Source organism: Mustelus asterias, chromosome 15 (assembly GCF_964213995.1).
Source record: "Mustelus asterias chromosome 15, sMusAst1.hap1.1, whole genome shotgun sequence".
NCBI lineage: Eukaryota > Metazoa > Chordata > Chondrichthyes > Carcharhiniformes > Triakidae > Mustelus > Mustelus asterias.
In genome coordinates, this window is record NC_135815.1 from 41,471,521 (window position 1) to 41,494,469 (window position 22,949).

Below are 22,949 nucleotides of genomic sequence, written 5' to 3' on the forward strand. Positions count from 1 at the left end.
TCACTAACATGAAAAAAAAGATTGTCTTTTTAAACATACAATTCCATCTGCACTGATCTGCTCTCAGAAAAAAACAAACATTAAGAAACCCTCTGCATACATAGGTGCAATCATAAGCTGTACTGCTCAATGGTGGACTGCAGACATGACTGTAATTCTTTACATAACCAATTCCTGATTTCAGCCAAGCTATCGGGGGAAGTGAGGGAGAAAAAAAAACCACAACAAATCATTGTATGCAAAATAAAAATTTCATTGTGTATTAAAATCACTTGGAAGAAAATCTTACAATTATATACAGATATGTGAAACTTGAACCAAAATAACTACAATGTCAACTTCCACAGTGACTGGTTTATAAATTGACAGTGTCACCTGGTAGCAATAAGAGAACTAGGAGTCTTTGCAAATGAATAAAAACACAGAATTGCTCAGGTTAGCATTGATGAGAAGAAAGGGAAGAGAAATACCTTTGGTTCTACGTTGTCAATATATACAGTACCATCCAGCTTCTAGGGACTAATGATCTTGCATGAGTTTGATCATTTGGACCTTAACACAGTTCTTTGAATTCAATGCATCTAACACAACTGAAATCTGTTACATCTTTTCGTATCAATATTAAAGGCACATCTATTTTGATGAACAGATATTTGTTCCCCCCACCCCTTGGGGGTTTACAGTACATAAACTGCACTGGACAACAAACTGTACATTTATTTACTCTCTAGCTTCATATGAAGTTCAAGATAGAATATCATTTGTGAATCTTAAATCTACTGTATTCATTCCTGTGAATTTAATAGATTTAAATGCAAATTATGTTGTGAATATTTTCTGTCCACTAACATCTTTACATACATAGACATCTGTAGCATTTCATTACAGATCAAAATTTGTAACTTACTGCAGATATATATATATAAAACCTATCAAATCTGTGCAAGCTACTTGCTACGCACATTACAGTTTTGACTATTTAACAAGAATCAAGTGCATTTCCACTGAAATTGCTTTTACAGATGTTACAAATTGTGCAGGAGTTATTTATACACAATTTATCTAAAAAAAACTTTTCTTTTGAATGTTAAGAAGGCTAGAAAGTTTGCTTTGTGGAGGATTCAATACTCCTTCACTTTACAGAACACTGACCAGTTCTTGAAACTCATCCAACATGCCCAAGAGCAATAACGAACAAAAATCCCAAGATCATTTCTTTTTTTAAAAAAGGATGTGATCTTTGCCCCCAGAATAATGTTGAAAATTCTGTGTGCTTACATCTGGAAAAATACTGAACATTAAAAATGACATTCAGACAGCAAAAGATATGTAAGAATGAAAATGGTGTTCAGATTAGCAGGCTTTGTACATTTAAAAATGGAAACCTGATCCAGTTACTGGGATACAACATAATGCTCTTGATACCTGTTAAAATGAGTCGATTATCAAGAACTTCTAATAAATATTGGTCACCGTTAATAAATTATCACAGTTTTCTAACCATTGCACCCTTAGCAGCTGTTCATGTCTTTTCAGTGCTATGTACTAGTTGTGCGTTGTACCACTGCTATCCATTCTCCCATAATAATCAGATTGACGTTTCTGTTGGTGGGCGTAGTTCATTTTGTGAAGTTGAAACTTTTTCTAGTGAATCTCGAACAGCAAGCTGGAAAGAAAAAAATACATACCATATAACTGATGCAGTTGCCACTAAATTTTTTATAAACAAGTTATAATAACTTTTAAACCCAAAGGGCGCGATCTTATCTGCCGTTCATGCCACACTCCCACCACAGCAAAGTCAGAGAATTTGGCGCCCAGCCAAATCTCTGTTCAGTGCAGTGGGATGGGAAAATCCTGCCAGCATGAACGGCTGTAACATTCGGCCAAAGTGGAAATTGCTATTTTGTACGGCTTTAGCTCCTTTCACTCGAGACCATTTAGGTGTGTACACAAAATCAGGTGGCCTTGTTCATCACCGTTCTTCCATTGATTATATGTTTCCACTTCTAGCTTTGCCTACAAAGTGCATTACCTTACAGTTCTCTGCAATACTTTTTCAAACTCATGAGGGACGGGGAGAGTGGATAGGGAGAAACTGTTCTTACTTGTGAAAGGATCAATAATAAAAAGGCACAGATTTCAAGTAGTTGCCAAAGAAAAATACAAAGGTTTGAGGACACGTACCAACCGACTCAAAAACAGCCTTTTCCCTGCTGCCATCAGACTTTTGAATGGACCTACCTCGCATTAAGTTGATCTTTCTCTACACCCTATGACTGTAACACTACATTCTGCACGCCTCTCCTTTCCTTCCCTATGTACGGTATGCTTTGTCTGTATAGCGTGCAACAAACAGTACTTTTCACTGTATACTAATACATGTGACAATAATAAGTCAAATAACTTTTACAAATGTTTCAGTAAGATGTTTTACATTCCTAGTCAACCAGCTGTATACATGATGACCACCTTATTCTCGTTGCATGTGGTCATACTACTGGTCAGAATGGAGCTGCATGGACAATTCCTCACCTAATCACTGCAGTGTGTAGTCAAGATTAGTTCTGCACACATCTTTGGAATGTAACAATGCTCCCTCCTTACCACATTTTGCTGGATAAATCGCCCAGATCACATCTAAAAACATTGCTGTGGGCCATAAGTACTGTTTTTTTTTGTAGTTCAGATTTTGTTCGCTGTAAAATACACACATTTTGACAGGTGTTCTACAGTAATTTACACACTGCTTTCAACTCAATGGCTGACAACGGTGTCAACAAGTACTCTGTCTTATTCTGCATGCAAACATATTTGTTCTGATCAAAGGTGGTAGTGATTCTTTTATTATTTGTTCACTGGCAAGGTCAGCACTTAAACCCATTCCTAATTGCACTTGAAGTGGTGCTGAGCCACTTTCTGAAACTGTGCAGTCCATGTGGCAAAGTTACACTAGCAATGCTGTTTGGGATGCAGTTCCAGGATTTAGACCTAATAAAGGAGTGGCAATAGATTTCCAAATCAGGACAGTGAGGGGCTTGAAAGTTTACTGGGAACATCATGTCCGAGTAAAACAACGATCTAAATTTCAATGGCTGCATGCATATTAGGTTAAGTAAAGAGAGGGAATTTAGCCATAGAAAATAATAGAATTAATCATCTCCAACTTCTTGGGGATAATAGATTATCTTGAAAGGTTCTGTACTATCACTAGATATACAGATGAAAACAGTAGACTGAAGATTCATGCGCAATATCAAAGCAACATCCAGTTTCTCATTTGAATTCAGGATATTTCAATTAAGGAATACACTTTGCAAGCAGTTATCTTGGAAAGCATTGGAGAACTGGTTGCAGAGGTGAACATGTGCTATTTGCAGTAAATCAATTTAATCACCTGCCAAAAAGGATGCTTATTGAAAGTAAAATGACTATGCCCACTAGAAGTTGGAACATAGCAGGCCCAGTACTAAGATTCCCTGCTGCATAATGAGATAGCACAATGCTTGAACTATTTAAATCAGCGGCAAAGGCAGCTATGCTGACAGCCGTTTCAATCAACCATGCACTAAACTTTGAGGGCTAGAGTTTTTGAAGGCATCTAAGGGATAGGTTTTGAACTTTAAGTTGGAATGCCGAGCCTTAAAGATTCTGGTTGGATATGGCATGTGAATTCCTGAAGTCTACTACATTCAGCTAAAAGGGCTTTTAATCAACTTCTCCCATCAACAAATTTCCAGCACGGTTTGTTCATTGAAGATTAGGTGCAAGAACCTTCCTCAAATTTCTCTTCATTGTGACTACATGCCTGTGTAGTTCAATTTTTCACCCGAGTTATTTAGTCATTTACTGAGGTGGCTAATAAGGACTACGCACATACTATGGAAATTCCTCTGGAGCTTATTTAAGGGGAATAATCAAAGATTCCTTACATTATTAAGAAGTGAAGGGCCATAATATATTCAAATTTCTGATGGCATCAATTTTGTTCATATGTAAATCTATAGCTGGAAGACTATAGATTTTAGGTGTGCTGTTTGCATTTAGAATAATTGAGCCTGGACAATTGTCAATTGACTAGCCTTCCAGAAAATAAGATAGAAAGTGCAATGACTTGCACTGATTTTTAAATTGGCTTCAGTGTATTCTGAATTTGCTTTTTTATATACAGCCAACAATAATGTTGGTGATATCTGTGAAGGGAATTGTGTCAGTAAAAAAAGACAGGGCCAAGTAGGTAGTCCAATGTCAGTGTTCAAATCGGGTATAGAAATTGAAATAGAATCCTTATACTGCAGCAAGAGGCCATCTGGCCCATTGAGTCTGCACCAACTCTCCAAAAGAGCATCCCACCCAGACCCTCCCTTCTATCTCTGTAGCCCCATGCATTTAACATGGCTAATCCACCTAACTTACACATCTTTAGACAGTGGGAGAAAACCCCCATACACATGGGGAAAACATGTAAACTCTATACTGACAGTCACTCAAGGCGGGAATTGAACATGGTCCCTGTGATGCAGCAGTGCCATCCAATGAGATCAAAAAATAGAAAAAAACTGACATTTTAAAATTACGTAAAACAATTCAAATCTAAAGTAGTATTTACTTTCTGGGCAAAAGTGAATGATTAGTCATTAATAATTATCACATCATTGAATGGGCACTTGTGCTGATTATTAAACTTTGTGGTGAGTTTAATGAACAATTCATGTGTAAATGTAGCAACGCCCATAAAAATCACGAATGCAAGATGTGATATTTACAAAGCTAATGACAAACGGTACAAATCAGCCAGCAACTTGTGGTGATTCACCACATGTATCTCTTCCTTGCTAATGATGGACGGTCAATTTGCAAAATAGCAGCATATATTGTTTGGGCCTTATTTTTAGCAAAATCTGGCCTACTGGAAACTTGAAAAGTAAGAAACTATAAGTCTTTGTAGCACAAGAATCACATGGAAATAAAACCAGAACCTAAACATTTGGAACTTCATCCACAACAGCTTCAAGTATGATTCCTTTCCACAAGTGAAAAATAGTGAAAGTAAGTATTGATCAACCTACCTGTGAAACTGCAGCTAAGTTTGCTTGTTGTCTTCTTAAGTCTGATTTTATGAAAACTGTAAAGAAAACAAAAAATTATGAAACAATCTATTTCCTGTTATATGCACATTCTTATTAGTAATGCAACCTATGAAAGTGAACACTTTCAACCTTCTAAACGAAGATTGGTTAGTTTACTTACATAGTCAATTAAACCATAAATTTTTTATAACATTTGTATTTCACTTCTTTTTAAACCATGAAAAATATGAAACTTTCAATATGCATAACTTAAAAATAAAGATTCTCAGATAGTTTCCATCACACAAACTACAGTATTGCAACTGAATTTCTAGTTATTAGAAGTAACATTAGAGAAGTATTACTGAAACACATCTCATTTATATTCTTTAAACAGGAGTTGTTCTTATTATGACAATTCCATTGTAATCAATTACATTTGCCTTAACAACTTTCTGTGGATGTTATACAATTGTGTCAATTTATCACAGAAACCAGCAAGGAACAAATAATTTGCAATCAGCTTGTCAACCTTTCTTTTACAAAAAAAATCGCCGACAAGGAATGTATTTTAATTTAATCGAATAGCAGCACCACACACGCAACAAAAAGTATTGACTTTACAGTTTTGCAGAGTCCTTACCTCACACAGCTTCCAGACAGAACACTGGCTGAAAATAGTAAGACTAACCAATTTAGAAATAAAAATGTCCAGCATATATTAGAAGTCACCAATAGAAGGGAGTGATTGCAAGGCCATATAAAAAGAGGATAAGAAGGTAGGACCAATGGTGTATCAAAATAAAATAATTGTTCAACAGCTGCCACAAAAACACATGCTTCAGAGCCACGGTGGGATTTAAATTGACCGAGATTGTTAGATTACTTTCCGCAAACTAGAGGCCCTCAAGTGGTACGTTTTGAATTGTACAAGAAGTTTAGAACATTTACATGTGCTTATTTTTATAGTTAAGTGTTATCATCTTGCAGGCCAGTTCCATTTTTCACAACAGCCCAAGACACATGTTTGGAGCAAGAGTTGTGAAGAACGTTTGGGCCTAGGAGGAAAGATTGCTCGTGGAGACTCCTCATAGTACTACCATTTAATGTGATGTGTTTCCTGTTGTTAAAATTGACCTCAACTGACACCTGCATCATTATTTATCATCAGTCACATGCAGCACCAGTCATTTTGACAGCTACTCATGAGATACAAAAGTGCAGAGTGCTGGTTGAGAAGCCTCAAGTGTTACAAAAAATTGTTAGATGACTTAAAAAAACTGAGATTGTTTTGTAATTTATGCAAAATTCCAAAATAAATAATTGCCTCAATCACTCCCAGCTATTCCTTGTCCTTTATTCGGTATGAATAAAAGCTATATCCAATCTCAAGTACAGAAGCTAATTAACCATATTATACCTGCATAGCTGATGCGTAGTGTATGTAGATTTGAGTTATGGCAGTTGTGCAGTGGCTCCGCTCTTTTCAAGTTTATGCTTTAAACTAAATAAGTTTAATCAAAGGATTATTTGTGCATGCAGTAAATGCTACCCACTCGATTTTATAGTTCTTTTAGAAGAATGTGACTTTTATAACATATGCTGTTTTTCCAACTGCCCTCAGTAACTACTGTGCACATTTAACATGGAGCGGGTTTTTCTTTTAAAAAAGACATTTCACTTTTAAACCATATCCCTACAGATTCATTACCTGTAACAACAACAGTTGCATACCATGTCTAGTGGCTGGAGGAAAAAAATTGTCACTTTTCCACATCAGAGGGTGGACAGACTAGAGTATGAACCTTCTGCTGGAGAAACAAAAAAATAAACTGACACTATCTCGTTTTGACGTGTACAGAATAGTGTTCATAGCAGGTCAGATGATCAGGGTTTCTTTGTGCTTGTAAGTAAAGCTAGAATTAGAAACTCATTTTTATCATCCCCAGCCGACATCATGCACTCCTGCTAAGGTCAAGTATTGGTCAGATGCAGAGTAAAACTCCCTTTAAACTGCCCCAACAAAGTGTCTCAACTGCAACCTCAGAACACCAGTGTGATATTTTTATAGCCTCAAGAGTCAGGTTGCTGACTGGTGCCAAATATACAGGCAGCCTTGTGCTATGAAATTGTGCGCATTAAAAATTCATATAATTTAAAGTCTTTAACACCAACCAAAAGGAGGCTTTCGTTCCATAATTTCAACCTTATTTCAACACATGCCCCAGAAGAGAGAGGACAGTGTTCCAATCCACAGCACCATCAAATCCCCATCATTTTTTTCTGGTTACACGATGGTTTCTGTTACTAGCAGCAGCATAACGCCGCCTTACCCTGTACACGATTTTCCATGGACAGTCACAATCTTGGTTCGTTCATGTAGACAGGTTATATTCCTTTCCTAAAACCTAAACAGACTAGCTTCACAATTGACTTGTTAATACAAACATGTCAGTAAACCAAACAAGAGCTGAGTGTGCCTCACAATGTTTCAGAACACACAAGAGTTCACAAGATGTCAAACTGCAAGAACGAAGGCTTAATAGTTTATGAACATCACAATGACGCTGAAAAAGAGTTAAGTTCTTGAAAAGTGCTCCACCTGTCTTTATAATTTACATTATTCTCTCTCCCTTCATTGAGCTTTCCATTCACATTTATCCATTAAGTGAACTTCTGCCCTTACCACTGCTTTTTTTTTCTTACCGCCACTTGCATAGCCACCATGTTTTGCCATATGCCTTTATTTCAAGTGACAGAAGAGTGATCAACGTTTTAACATTCACGCACTGTATAGAGAAGAGATACTGGAAATCTGTTAGAAAGCTGCAATACATTCAAGAAGTTCTGTTGGAGTCAGTATACTTAGTTGAGTATTTGTGCACAACTTCAGTCTTGGGACTACTGGTAGCAACCTCCCATAGGAGAGCAACTTATCATATGGAACCTCAACTAACTGCATAGGGACTCTTGCTCCCACATCTTGCCTAAATATCAAGAATGGCAAGATGTAGTTTTAAACACCCAGAGCTGCATCTGGATGACCAGAAGAGCATGTTGGGTTGCAGGCTGTTAATATTGCTACAAGGAAGTTGGTCTCTTTCCAGTTTTGTCAAGAGTTCTTCAGTGATCTATTTCACCGGCTTTTTAGGAATAATGGAATGAAGTTTTCTAAAATCTAAATTTTCTGCGAATTTCATTCTTCAGCCATGTACTTCAAGAACAGGATCTAACACTAATCCTCAAAAATAAAACTGTCTTTTCATGGTCTTGAGGTCTAGCCATTGTTTGATCCCGCATCTCTCAACTCTCTCACTATGCACTACCAATAACTTGCAAACAACTATTAACTGATTCGCCTAGCTAATATGGTTTTGGCATAAATGCTGTGAAAACCTACTGTAGTTTACTATATGTATTTACAGTACTCAACATACAATCAAAACTTAGTACCTGTAGTTTGTTGAACTGGCTATATACTTCCTGTGCTGGAGAGAGGAGCAGCTGGTAAAAGGAGCTCTGCGATTTATTAGGAAAAAAACTGGGTAAATTGGTTAAGAATATACAATATTTTGGGTGGAGAGTGTGCACAATGTTTACAGTTACAGTCAGTTGAATATTTTTATCAACAAACTTTGAAGGTACACAGATCTAAGTTTTGAGTTTGCAAAGTTCAGGATTTGCTGCAGCTTTTCCCCACCAGTCTGAGTAAAAGCCCAATGAGTGCAGCAAGGGTTTTCAAAATGCAGTTGCTGACAGACAATAACGGAACTTAAGAAATCCAAAAACAAAGGAAGCTAAAAACGGAACCTCCATGGATACCAGAGAATCAAAAGTGGATGAAGCAGTAGATTCTTAAGGCATACCTATTACTTAAAAAGGACTGTGACAGACATGTAAGAGACATACTGGGTATAGGGATCATGTTACGAAAAAAGACTTTTGTAAAAAAGTTAAAGGACACCTACATGTAAAATGATGGAAGAATTGCAAGTTTTGTGAGGCCGCATAATTACAGACTCAAAAGGGTTTTCTGTAGACATCTACCTAATTCCTCAGTGAAATTGTCAAATAAAGTGCAAGTCTCCTTGTTGCAGATTCAAAAGTAGCATTTCGGAAAATATTATGGATGAGTTACTGGTGCATCAGCTAACTTTTGCCATTTTAACAGGAAACACAGTCTATAGAAGTGAGTTGTGTATGAATATCAAACCCACCACATAATTTTCCAGAATAAATGGTAAAGATCAAAGAAAGTTGAGTTCTTAGAATCATAGAATCCTACACTGCAGAAAGAGGCCGTCCAGCCCATCGAGTGTGTGCCGATCACAATCCCACCCAGGCCCTATCCCCATTATCCCATGCATGTACCCTAGCTAGTGTCCCCTGACACTAAGGGGCAATTTAGCATGGTCAATCCACCTAACCTGCACATCGTTGGACTGAGAGAGGAAACCCACGCAGACACGGGGAGAACGTGCAAACTCCACACAAACGGTAACCCAAGCCGGGAATTGAACCCGGGTCCCTGGTGCTGTGAGGCAGCAGTGCTAACCACTGTGCCACCGTGCCGCCCTTGCAGCAGACAGAGAGATAAAAGTTAGAAGGTATTAGAAACAAGAGGGAATGATGAGGGTATAAAATGAGTCATCTATCCAGGGTACAAACAGGAAGGATACTCAAGTTCAGTGGGATTGTCTGTATTGAAGGGTTCTGACTTTGGGATAAAAGGAAATGATGAACACACAACTAGATAGAGAAAACAAATGCTTTTGCATTTACACTAATTGAGTGAGATTAGATACCCAACTAATAAAATGATGCATATAAACACAGCTGTAAACACAGGATTAGCAAGAGATGAAGCCACAATGATGGAATGCTTCTCAATGATAAAGCTAGGCAGAAGACAAGCATTACGGAGTGATGATCAAAGAATGAATGCAACAATCTATTGCATAATAGATCCAATGAGGAAGGAAATTAATTAGGAAAATGTTTGTCAAAGTAATCAAGGATGTTCAGATGCTTAGGTAAATAAGATGGAAGAGTTAAGTACCATAGAGCAATATGGACAAATCAGGTTAACTGAAGGGGATGAACAATTTCATAGGTGTACCAAGTTACTTTTCTTAACATGGGAAGCAGTACTGCAGTAGATCGATAATAGATGAAGAATAATTCAGCAATCAATTAGAAATGACTGATAAATCCAGGCAGGAATGAAACAGTTGATAGTGGTCACTGAATAAGTAGACTGGATAGCCTAATTAAATTGGGCATAACTAGTGAACTTAGACTAAATCCCCCCATAATGGAGTAAAAGGAAAAGTTCAGAAGAAATGAAAGTTGATTCCTAGGAGAAAAACCGGAACCCAATATTGCAGTAAATGAATAAAGAGCATTAAGGAAAATGGTTAATTAAGGTTAATGGCCAAGAAAGAAGTAATGGAATAGCAACCATACTTCCACGAGAATGGAAATAAAATTGTAGAAAAGGAGTAAGAAAAATTCAAGGTAACCCCTCAATTCTAAGAAACAAGTTGGTAGGTTATTCAAGTACATGGTTGGTTAGACAGGTCAAGTAATGACCTTAAGTTAATACTTCAAGTCATTCTCCATGCAAAAAAACTACTGGAAAATTTCCAAGTACAATCAAATTACTCAAAAAATGAAGGTATTGAATGATGCCCCCAGAACGATCAAAAGATAAGCTATAAGACACTAACTAATATATCCACCACTCCATTCAGTGGCTAGATGGGGATTGAAGCATGATGAATATTTTAATGGCGCATCAAAAAGCTATCAATCTAGTTTTACAAGCAATAGATTATGCTCATATATGAAATTATTACGGTTACAATTAAATTAACAGAAAAGGAATGTCCAATGATCATTTGAATCTTCAAAGATACTTGATAATGTTACACACAGGAGACTGACCAATTTAATGGAAATTAACACAAATTGGCTAATAAGAGTGGGTGATGATTGTCAATGAGAAAAAAGATTAATCTGAGAAACATAATGCAGTAGTTTGTTTTGACTTTCCTGCTGTGCTACTTCAAAATGATCTGAAAGTAGGATATTTCAAATGATTTTAATTTTGTTGAATTCCAAGAAAATAGTCAAAGAAGATTGAAATCAGTTCAAGAAACCTAGGTGAGTTTAAAGTGAATCTGGAAGGAAAAGCAGATGGACAAGCTAGAGTAGAAAATACTTGCCTTGTGCACAAAAATACTGTACGTTATGAATTGATAGAAAGGAATTTGGGAGAAGACCAACTTTTTACTGAAAAGATTCAGTTAATGCAAAGCTGTCACCGTAGTTAGTCAAACTGCCAAAAAGTAGTTCAAATAACTAAACTGAAATAAGATTCTTTCGGTCCAGTGTTACTTACTAATGCGATCTCACTGGGAAAATTGTATATAAAGGACCCTGATACACTGCAGAATGGTCATAGGGAAACAAGGATAACTGGGAGACTTGGTGCCCCAAGTTGCAGAGAGAAACATATTCCTGAACATGGACTGTCACAAAAGTAAAAGGAAATTAGCAACCTTCGAAGCTGACTAAAAGATTGAAAGAAAGCATATTTCTCTCCCTTCTCTGTAGGTAGGTTCACAGCAAAAGCGGGTTAATGCATTGGCAATTAACTCTTTTAAAAATCCAAATAAATATATTTAATGAACCATTGTGAAGGTTCTAAGCACAGAGACGTAAGTGGAACTAGTCAGCATTGAGTAGTGCACACTGCATGATTGGATTATTCCAGAGATTTTGCTTCATTACCCTTCATGTGGGAGGCCAGGAGTGGGTTGTGGAAAGAGAAAAAGAGCAAGAACGGAAGTGGGTCTGGGTAAAATTTCAGAGCTTTTTCTTCTTGGAGTTTATCAGTTGTTGGCTGCCTCCTTCTTAAGATTGATAGGGCTGAGTGTAGTCCTGAATAGGAAAGAACATACAGGATCTGTGGAGGGAATGGCCTTTTGATGGACTGAACAGCCATTGTCTTGTTCCACAATACGTTTTATACGACGGACAGATTAAAGGTGCTGCTTCCCTCAGACAAAAATGTATTACACAAACATTGTCAAATAGTAAAATCCACTAATTACCTGTAAGGATGATTCCCACAAAGATCCAAGAACAAAGAAAGAGATTTCCAGCTAATGTGCCGTAATTTGCTTTCAACTTTCCTTGGGCCAGCGTGAACACAATTCCAAATAGCTGCAATTATATAAAAACTCAATATTGAAATAACTGCCCAGGTTTTCTTCTAGAATGAATCAGCAAGTTTGTGTACAATTTCCCAACAATGCCTCACTAAAGTGGGCATTAAAGGTGTACTAATGTTGGCAAGTCACACAATTGCATCATACCAAAAAACAATTCTTTCCTCAGCGAATCAGCATATGTACAACTTTAGCAGGCATTGCCATATAGCAATGAAGAACATACCCGAATGGGCAGAGACGACACAGTGCCCCTAACACTAAACATATCATTCTAAATCCACAACTGCAACAACTTAATTAGTCATAATGCACTTCAAACAAACCACAAAAATCAGTCCACTTAATGAGTTTCAATTTTAGAACAAGGTATACACAATACGCCAATCTGGAGGTATAAAAGTGATATTTCCCAGTAAAACGTGCTAGATATGCTAAAGCCTAGAAAGTCTATGGCATTGTGCCAGTATTCAGGTGCAAAATAGGTGCCTGAGGCACAAAATAGGTGCCTGAGCATCTACTTTGACAGATGATAGCATGCATGCTACTTAGGTGCCGTAAGTGCAGCAGCCACCTAAAGGCAGCAGGAAGTCACAGGCTATTGCCTGAAATGTGCACTTGCCTAACGTCAGTCATCCTTTGAAAGGCTGCCACTAGAAATGCTAGAAATGAAGATTTACATGTTTTTCATTATCTCAGGAGGAGGCCAGGTGTGGTATTCTCATATCTATTGCAGTGCAGAAAGCTATCGCTGATCCTTGCATACCCTCCATTGTCTATCCCCGCCAATCATTTGTACACCCCCATTTCCCAAAATTCAAATCTGTTCCACCAGTACATTTGGTAGCTAGCAGGCAGATGCAGCTCATTATTGTGTGGCTGAGGCTGAAGGCCCAATACAGAGGTGTTGTGTCTTATCTCTTCCCAAATGGGGATGTTCCAATCTTTGGTTCACAAAGCACTAAATAATGGGGTCACTACTGTAATGTAGGAAATGGGAGCAGTCAATTTGCAAGCAAGCTCCCACTAACTGCACTGAGATAATGCAAACTAATCAGTTTAGCGACACTGGTTGTGGGATAAATGTTGGCCAGGACACAATTTTCCTGTTCTTTGAATAATGCCACAAATCTTTTAAACTTCCTTGATAGAAGCAAGCAGGGCTTTGGTTTAACTTCTCATCTGAAAGTATCTCTGACAAATGCAGTGTTTTTAAAATTCACTTGTGGGACATGAGCATCACTATCTAGGCCAACATTTATTGCCCATTCATAGTTGCCCTTAAGAAGATGGTGGTGAGCTGCTTTCTTGAAATGCTGCAGTCCATGTTCTGTGGGTTGACCCACAATGCTATTAGGCAGGGAATGCCAGGATTTTCACTCAGTTACTGCGAAGGAACGGCGATATATTTCCAAGTAGCTTGGAGGGGAACTTTGCAGGTGCTGGCATTCCCATGTAGCTGCTGACTTTATCCTAGATGCAAGTGGTTGTGGGTTTTGAAGGTGCTGTCTAAGGATCTTTGGTGAACTTCTGCAGTGCACCTTGTAGATAATACACACTGCTGCTACTGAGTGTAGGCGGTGCACGGAGTGGTATATTTGCGGATGTGGTGCCAATCAAGTAGGCTGCTTTGTCCTGGATGGTGTCAAGCTTCTTGTATATTGTTGGAGCTGCACCCATCCAGGCAAGTGGAGAGTATTCAATCACAGTCCTGACTAGTATCTTGTCGAGTCAGGTGGTGAGTTAGCCTCTGACTGGCTCTTGTAGCCACTGTACTAATGTGGTGACTCCAGTTGAGTTTCTGGTCAATGTTAACCCCAAAGATGTTGACAGTGGGGGATTCAGTGATGGCAAACCACTGAATATCATGCGACAGTGGTTGGCATGTCTCTTATTGGTGATGGTCATTGCCTGGCACTTGTGGCGTGAATGGTACTTGCCAGCCCAAGCCTGGATATTGTCTAGACCTTGCTGCATTTGATCATGGACCGCTTCAGTATCTGAGACACCGTGAAGAGTGAACATCAACCATCAGCGAACATCCCCACTTCTGACCTCATAATACCGGTGACACAGTGGTTAGCACTGTTGCCTCACAGCATCAGGGACCCTGGTTTAATTCCCAGCTTGGGTCACTGTCTGTGGGAGTCTGCATATTTTCCCCATGTCTGCGTGGTGCTCTGGTTTCCCCCCACAGTCTGAAAGGCACGCTGGTTAGGTGCACTGGCCATGCTAAATTCTCCCTTTGTGTACCCAAACAGGCGCACGAGTGTGGCAACTAGGGGATTTTCACAGTAACTTCATTGCACAATGTAAGCCTACTTGTGACACTAATAAATAACCTTAATCATGGAGGGAAGGTCATTGATGAAGCAGCTGAAGATGGTTGGGCCTAAGACACTACCCTGATGGACTCCTGCAGTGATATCCCTCCCCACAACCATCTTCCTATGTGTGCAGGTACAACTCCAACCAGTGGAAAAATTGCCCCATTGATTCCAGTTTTTCCAGGCTCCTTGATGCCACACTCAGTCGAATGTGGCCTCGATGTCAAGAGTTGTCACTCTCACCTCACCAGTGTTTCTTTTGTATTACATCTGGAACACAAACCTTGAATCTGTACTCCAACATCTGGAGCTGGATTTGAACTTACCACCTCTGACAGAGGCAAGAATGTGGTGCCAGGATGAGTAAGTGTTCTTCTCATATCTACAGCAGTGCACAAGACTATTGCAGATTCTTGCATGCCCTCCCTTTTCTATCCCCACCAATCATTTGCAATTCCCATGTTCCACACCCCAGGTGATGCAGCAACCTAAATTCCAATCTGCTCCACCAGTAAGTTTGGTAGCTAGCAGACAGCTGCATCTTATCAATACTGTGTAAATGAAGCCAGAAGCACAAAACAGAGCGTGTTTTGTGAATTATCCTTTCCCAATTGGGGATGTTCCAAGTTTTGGTTCACAAGTTTCCAGTCTATCCGGTTTTTACAATTCTGTGCCCTCATGTATGTAAAAATTTATGAAGTCATGCCTGAGGTTTCAATCAGCAACCGCACATATATTTTAGTGGGAAAACATCCAATTGCACAGCGTACCTGCCCACATTTATGTCAATTCTCCATGGTGTGCAGTGTTCTTAAACAATATCATTGCCAAAATGCCATGCACTTGAGAACTATTACAAATGTGCAGCCTGATCCCTTCAGGTTTTAATTAGATGTTTGATAACTTGAAAATGTAAAATAAAAGTTTATTTTCTCTTAATCTAATCTTTCTTTCTGCACCCAACCAGCCACTGCATTCACCCTTTCAAATTTATGCTTGCTTCTTGATCCCTATTGATAATTCACTATCCTTCAATCGGATTCGTTAATGAAGTACAATCTTGCTTTCACATCACTCGGGTCACAGATGTTGGCTTTCCTCGTTGCAACATTTCATCTCACACTTGCAGTGCAAAATTGCTAAAGACAAGTCTAATGTAACTAATGGTGACAAGCATTTCTGAGCAAAAGTTTGAAGTTCAAAAGTTTATTTTATTAGTGTCACAAATAGGTTTACATTAATACTACAATGAAGTTACTGTGAAAATCCCCTAGTCGTCACACTCCGGCGCTGGTTTGGGTACGCTGAGGGAGAATTTAGCACGGCCAATGTACCTAAAGGCACAAATTATGTGCCTATAACATTTAGCACATTTGAAAAGTGCTATAAAGCTGCTGGTCCAATTACAGGCCAATTTCCTCTTGCATTTGCTCTCTAGCGGGTGTAGATGTGTGCGAGGACTGAGGGGACAGGGAATAGGAGGAAAGAGGGCCTTAATGCATGTACTGGGTGGGTGGGGGGGCCTGAATGCATGTGCGAGAAAGAGTTAGTGTGCATGTGGAGACAGGAGGGCGAGTGTATATATCTGAGGGGAGGGAGAGTGTGTGTTGTATGTAAGTGTGGCTCACTCCCAGTTTCAAGAATCTCATTCACCCTCACTCCAAAAACATCAACAGAAACTCAGTGGGTGAGAGTGAGTGAGCGAGCATCCTGAGACTAGGAGTGAGCCAGGTCCACAGACACTAATGATAACCACTCTTTATTTATTTATATTTTAATTATCAATGCATTGTTTTCATATTGTGCTTTTGCTCAGCAAGTTATCAGGCTTTAAAAAAAATCTTCAATGTTGTATCAAACCTTATTGTTTCAAAATTTGCTCAACAGCCCCTTGAGTAGGAAAAAAACTGCAACGTGACCCCCAATGGTGGCACAGTGGTTAGCACTGCTGCCTCACAGTGTCAGAGACCCAGGTTCGATTCCTGGCTTGGGTCACTGTCTGTGAGTTTGCACGTTCTCCCAGTGTCTGCGTGGGTTTCCTCCGGCGCTCCGGTTTCCTCCCACAGTCCAAAGATGTGCAGGTTAGATGCATCGGTCATACTAAATTCTCCCTCAGTATACCCAGACAGGTGCTGGAATGTGGCAACTAGGGGATTTTCAGTGACTTCATTGCAGTATGAATGTAAGCGTACTTGTGACACTAATAAATAAACTTTAAACTTAAAGTTGGGCGAGCCTGATTTAGCACAACATATTAATCTGTCTCATAGTTAAATCAGAACAGAATATACTTTGATGTTGCAACAGGTCTGACACAATTGATGTGTTACAATCACCCACCACAGCATTAAGTATCAAAACAAACTAAAATGACTAGAAAGCAAGAATCATTATGTTGTTCATTCGCTTATTTACCAATTATAAACAACTAATTTTAATGAGCCTCCCGCTCCAAACATAATAGCCCTTCTAACCTCTTACCTGTGCAGATGCATTGAGAAGTCCAGATGATGTCCCCTCGGGTTCTGGATAGGTTATTTCTACACCAAATTCAAAGCCCAATGGAAGATAACCAGTCATGAAAAAACTGAAAATGTAAAAATGTATTTAGTCATTTTGCACAGGAACACAGCAAATAACCAAGTGTCAAACCAATTTTGAATCCTTTGACGACTGTGAACTTTCAAATTGTCCAGTTTTAATATCGGCTGTGAAATGTTGAGTAAATGCAAAACATTTTATTCATAAACAGAAATCCTTTCAACCATTTTATAAAGATTCATAAATACTTACAATATTCTAATGGGCATGAACATTTATAATTTGGATTTCAGTATTTAGCAAATCTAGGTTTTTTTTCCAGTCAAACAGAATTTTTAAAAAATGCAGCAAAAAAGATCTGGCATCGAAATATGGAGTTACTTTCAAAGATTTGACAAGTTCACCCCCAAGTTTTGTACATGTAAAATGTGTAGATTAGATCAATTAAGTAGGTATAACATAGGCATATATGTTGCTGGTGTTGATCTATAAAGTCCACAATAACTTGTAGACTAAAATCTTTACATACCAGCTTTTAGAAACCCACTCTTTAATGGGGGCATAATTTATGCATCTTAGAATATAGTTGCATCATTTAGTTAGGATTTTGCTTCAACCTAGAGAAAAAAAAACACCCCAGACCAGCACGAATTACAATTTCTGCTGCATATTTAAACACAGCCTTCCTCTGGGTTTGTGTGGGAGAGAATTTACTGTAGTTAAACTCTGTTTGCATTAATGTGTGAGCAATCCTCTAGATTAGATTGTGTTTGTATTGAACTTTTCCAGCCCAGTGTGCAAGGAATATAAGCAAAATCATTTAGATTTTCTCTAATTAATTTAACCTCAAAATCTATCTTCCAACACTGCACTTAAGAACTGCAGTATAACATACATCCAAATTTGACTCTGGTATTTAAAGGTGAAAAACAAATTAAATGGACACCAATACCCACTAATGATTTCTCCCCACACTATATGCCTTTAGATTTTCTATCTGTTCCCAAATTATTAAGTCAATGATATTGACAGGCAGGCATCAATAACTGAAATGTTATAGTTGAAATAACTTCATTTAGGAAGAGACGGTAAGCAAATTGCAGCCTTGGGTTGGTTTTAAATCACAAACCTAGCCAGATAAGGATAGGGATAGAGAGAAAGAATAAGAGCATTGAAAGGGGTGTGGAAGAGGAGTTGCTTTTCATCATCACTAACTTATCAGTTTTATTTTTTTTTTAAATTCCTGGTTTATATCCCCATCTTATGCCTTCATTTGCAGTTATTTTCCCCTCTTGTATTTGAAACCAGAGTTTGGGTTGGATCAATTTATTCCGTCTATCCGATACCTGAGCCAACAATTAATCCCCGTTAAGGATTAATATTTGAACAAAGAGATACCACTTCCCCATAAAGTAGCCACAGAAGTACAACCATGCAATTACAAAATGCAGAAACAACAATGCTGCTCTCAGAGAAAGAGCAAAAAACATTTCCAATGACCACTTTTCCACAAGGAGTTTAGCTTCTTGGGAAAGGACAACACATGGATTTGACTCATTGCTGAAATGAAGTTGCTAAATACTAACATCTACATTAATCAATCTATTATCTTGCTGACATGACTAAATTTATGTAGAATTCCAGTCTTTTTTAGGTACAACTGCAGTACGTGCAGCTCAACTCTCAAGTTACCCCAGTGTCAGTACTTTCACCAGCATCCTCCACAAGAGTGCTCAAGTTCTATTAGAAAAAGTATTGATTTTTTAAAAACTGTATAAGCGCTAGCTATTGCACATATGAAACATGCTATGTACCTGCAGATTCTGATAGACCTGCCCTACAAGGAGCACTGAGAATGAACGAATCATAGAATAACTCATAAAAATAAAGTGGCTTTTAAAAAAAGACAAAAACATCAAGTGATGCCTGACCCCTTCGAATTTTGGGCACACTGAAGCGAGCCTCCAGTGAATCATCTTTTTCACTTGTGCGGTTTATAGTCACCAAGACGGCCAAACTGCGTACTTATTCAGCTCTTGTTCACCACTACAAATGGGGCACCACATGAAGGAAAAGGTCGGAAAACTGATAGTTCATAATTTAACAGAATTGAACTAATTATAAAATGTATTTTAGACATGTCACGTTAGAAAAAATAGGTTACACTAGGGTTTACACTAATTTTGAGTGCAAAACAAATCTATTCAATCTACATTTCGTTGAATAATCAGTAAATTTAGTGACTTATCAATCAAAAGCAACAAACAAAATACATTGCTGCATCCTATAGTAGAGGGAACGTCATGAAGAATCTCATTCACTTCATAAGTGAATTGAGACATGTACTAGATCTACAACTATAACTTGTATTTTACATTCCAGAAGTAGAAAGGAACAATTTTCAACAGGTTAATAAAACCACTGTAAAAGGAACATTTTCATTTCTCACTTATAGTATAGTCCTGGAGCTTTCGCTAATAAACTCTTACAGACAGCTGTAAGGGTAATAGCTCCAGTGTACCCAGCTCTCAGTAAATGTGCGCTGTGGACACAATTCATTTTATTGGTATGCTCACCTCTGAATGAGAAAGTTAAACCTTCTCAAAAGTTCAAAGCTGGGGTAGGAATCTAATTACTCCATTCAGCTTTGAGAATTATTTTCTCAACCTGCATGGCATAGATTTTCCTTAACTAAAGGTGGGGTGGCCACCTCTTCCCAAGCTTTTGTTAATAGTGCTCTTGAACCAGCTTTTCGGAGGTGTGCAGGTGACTTCCCTCCCTTGCTCTGGGGAAGTTTCTCCCCTAGACTAACTGGTTGAGATCAAGAACTCACCATACAAGGAATCGCGCGGTGAACCCATGTCCATTACTCTGTGGCGCAACATGTTAGTACACCACTGGGCCACCTACAAACATTTTAAAAAACATTATGTCCCTAACAGGTATTAAAGAACAGTAAAAAGCGGAAACATTGTCACAAATAAACTTGATAAAGATTCCATTACATCTCAATGGAGGGTTCAATGGGCAACTTCATTCCCATATAAAAGATACTTAATTTATTGCATTTTATTGACTGGCTGATTAATTTATATACATGAAACTAAAATTACTGCTAATCGGTTAATAATATCCCTGAAATGTTTCTATTTTTCACCCTTAATGCAGCATTAAAAAAATATGGATGCCTCATGCTGTGTACAAAAACAAGATGCTATTTGAATACAAAGGTGTGACTGCTACAGCAGAGGCAACAATCATCAAAGGAGCGAGTCACAATGGGCATTACAATTAATTTCTAAGTGCAGTACTATAACAAACACTGTTTATTAATAGATGCACTGACTAAAAATGGTTACAAAAGGCTCTAAATCATGGTTCCAAGTTTTATTTTATTATTCTAGAATGCCAATTAAGTATCTTTTTTATTGGCTGCAAGTCTTTTAGTCACTCTGCAATGTGCAGAATAAGAGCTGCTGTCAGCGTTGAGTCTGCACTTGCGGGCACTCTGAACTAGCAGTTCTATAAATTCTAATCCCAAAATATATTTGCACCTTCCCAAAAATTACCAACTCTCAGTATTAAAAAATAAGCTGCAACGGTCACCTGGTTATCAGTATTTGTTCACTCAATACAAATACATTTGGTGACAAATTATCAAGTCAGAGATACCAGACTCCTCTGGTGACTCTGCAAGTTTATTTAGTGAATGACTCGAACAGAGCATGATGGTCCTGTGTTTTTACCTAACCTTACCCAAGACAGACAATAGAATGGAATTTACTCCTGTGGTGTAGTGGGGCGAATGGAAAAACGACAAAGTTCCCAATTTGACTCTTGCAGAAGTGTGTGTTATCAAGTCAGGACATATAGGATCGAAATCTGATACCCATTGAAGGAGGATACTGCCATGATAATTTCCATCAAGGTTTATATCTAACCAAGCTGAAACTATACCCCATCAAGGAATCAATACCCAGTGGAGCAGAGAGGAAAAGTTGGCAAGGAAAAATGGGTCACCAAAATGGTCTAGCATATTTCCATATTATCAAATACTGCATCTTAAAAGATTTAAGTTAATCCAGCTGCAAAAATACAATCATTTAACAAGTTAATCTAAAATATCAGTTCAATATATAACATTTCTGACAATTAACATCTTCATTGCGACAGCATATGCAATGACATTCTCAGCTTTCTGATTTTTTTTAAAAAGAGATAGACAAAACACATCAAGAACAATCCTTAGTCTATTTAATTGAAACATAGAGTGGCTTCTTACCCCAAGGATCCTGCTGTGACAAAGATTATTTGGAGGTAACCAAGATTTAATGTGAAGGTGAAAACGAGCATCCCAATAAATGCGATAATGTAGACCGCAAGGGTGGTTTGCCTGTAAGCGAGAAAACAAAAATTTAAGACTGATTTCCCTTACAACATTTATATCAGTACATTAGTTCTGGACTACTGGGGAAAAAACATGCACATATTTAACAAATGAAGTACGTTTGCTAAGAACAGATTTCTAGATAAGTATTCAAAATTCTTCTAGTGAAAATTGAAAGAGACACTGGCCCAGAATTTGCTGGAGCGTGCCCTGCTAGTTAAGACTTTTTCCCTTACCTCCAGCTCTAAAATATGTGTTGCAAATTGCTGAAATACAATGGGGTAAGCTGGGACCTTGGTGAATGACAGGACCAACAGCCTATCTCCTTAACCAATGCAATTTAAGGACAAAAACAGGAATGACAAAGAAGGAAGTAGGGTGATTTAGAATAAATTTACAGAAAGAAATGGAGAGGGAAGGAAAGATAAGATTGATGAGGAGCCAAGATAAAGAAATGAGATCTTTGAATTCTTATTTACTACCTGCATGAATCAGTTTCCAGTTTCAATAATTCCTTTCCTGTGCCAGAGGGGTTAGGGGACACTATAGGAACACAATTAAAAGCACCCTAACACTTTAGTACCAGCCCCAACTTTCTGTGGCAAACTTAATTGGTAATTAATGTGTAAATGCAGCAATTTCCTGAAACTCTAGGAGGTTGATGGTGAGCTGCCATTCTCACCACAAATTAATGGACAATTTACAAACTAAATATGGCATGCACCTTAAAACTGACTTTTCCCAGCAAATTCTGGGCCACTGGTTCATGCCAAATTAGGTACATATAAGCAGACAGGTTTCTAATAGGGTTGATACAATAAGTGTTTAAAAGAAAATCATACCTTTCACTGAAATGCTAAACACAATTGGCTGAAGAGTTGTTTCATATCAGAACGTTTTCACTATTGCCCACTAATTGACGTCAGTGAGTAATAGTCTTCAATGACTGATGTTAGCAGACAATAGAACAGACACTGCTGCCCACTGTCACAAAGCACAGGCAAAAAGGGTTACAAAGTTCCCCATTTTGAAAAATAAATGTAAAGTCTAGATGTGATAAAAACATCAATTTTGGGCTGACTGAAATAAATTTAAATTATTATTTTTGGTTATAGAAGTGATCAAATGCGCAATAACTCCTTCAAACTTTGGCTTCAGGTCAACATTTTACTCCTACAGTTCTCCACTGAAGTCAAGATTTACACCACAGCATACTGGCTCATGACCAATGATATGTCGGTCATCATTCTTCCTTCAACATATGTTATGAAAAGGTGAGACTATTACTCATCTTCTATAGTACAGAATATTTGCCCACCTAAAGGTCCAACATTTACTATAGATGTTACAATGCAAAAAGGCCTATGTAAACACAAATAATGTATAAAAA

General features: G+C 38.1%; 1 protein-coding gene across 8 annotated transcripts in view; it reads right to left on the minus strand.

The window, feature by feature from the left end:
• Positions 1 to 232: 232 nt before the first annotated feature.
• Positions 233 to 22,949, minus strand: part of flvcr1 (FLVCR choline and heme transporter 1) — a 37,880-nt gene continuing 15,163 nt past the window's right edge. Inside the window, exons 6-12 of one of the 8 annotated variants that reach the window (XR_013499643.1) lie at positions 21,455 to 21,565; positions 17,113 to 17,218; positions 12,188 to 12,299; positions 8,523 to 8,588; positions 6,804 to 6,877; positions 5,070 to 5,125; positions 233 to 1,666 (exon numbers count right to left, since the gene is read on the minus strand). Coding sequence is in view for 1 of the 8 variants with exons in the window: in XM_078229811.1 (XP_078085937.1) it covers positions 1,589 to 1,666; positions 5,070 to 5,125; positions 12,188 to 12,299; positions 17,113 to 17,218; positions 21,455 to 21,565 (463 nt within the window). In the remaining 7 variants the exon portion in view is untranslated. Of the gene's footprint in view, positions 1,667 to 5,069; positions 5,126 to 6,489; positions 8,589 to 12,187; positions 12,300 to 17,112; positions 17,219 to 21,454; positions 21,566 to 22,949 lie in introns of all 8 variants that reach the window. The other 7 variants (XR_013499644.1, XR_013499642.1, XR_013499640.1 and 4 more) reach the window with 7 other exon arrangements.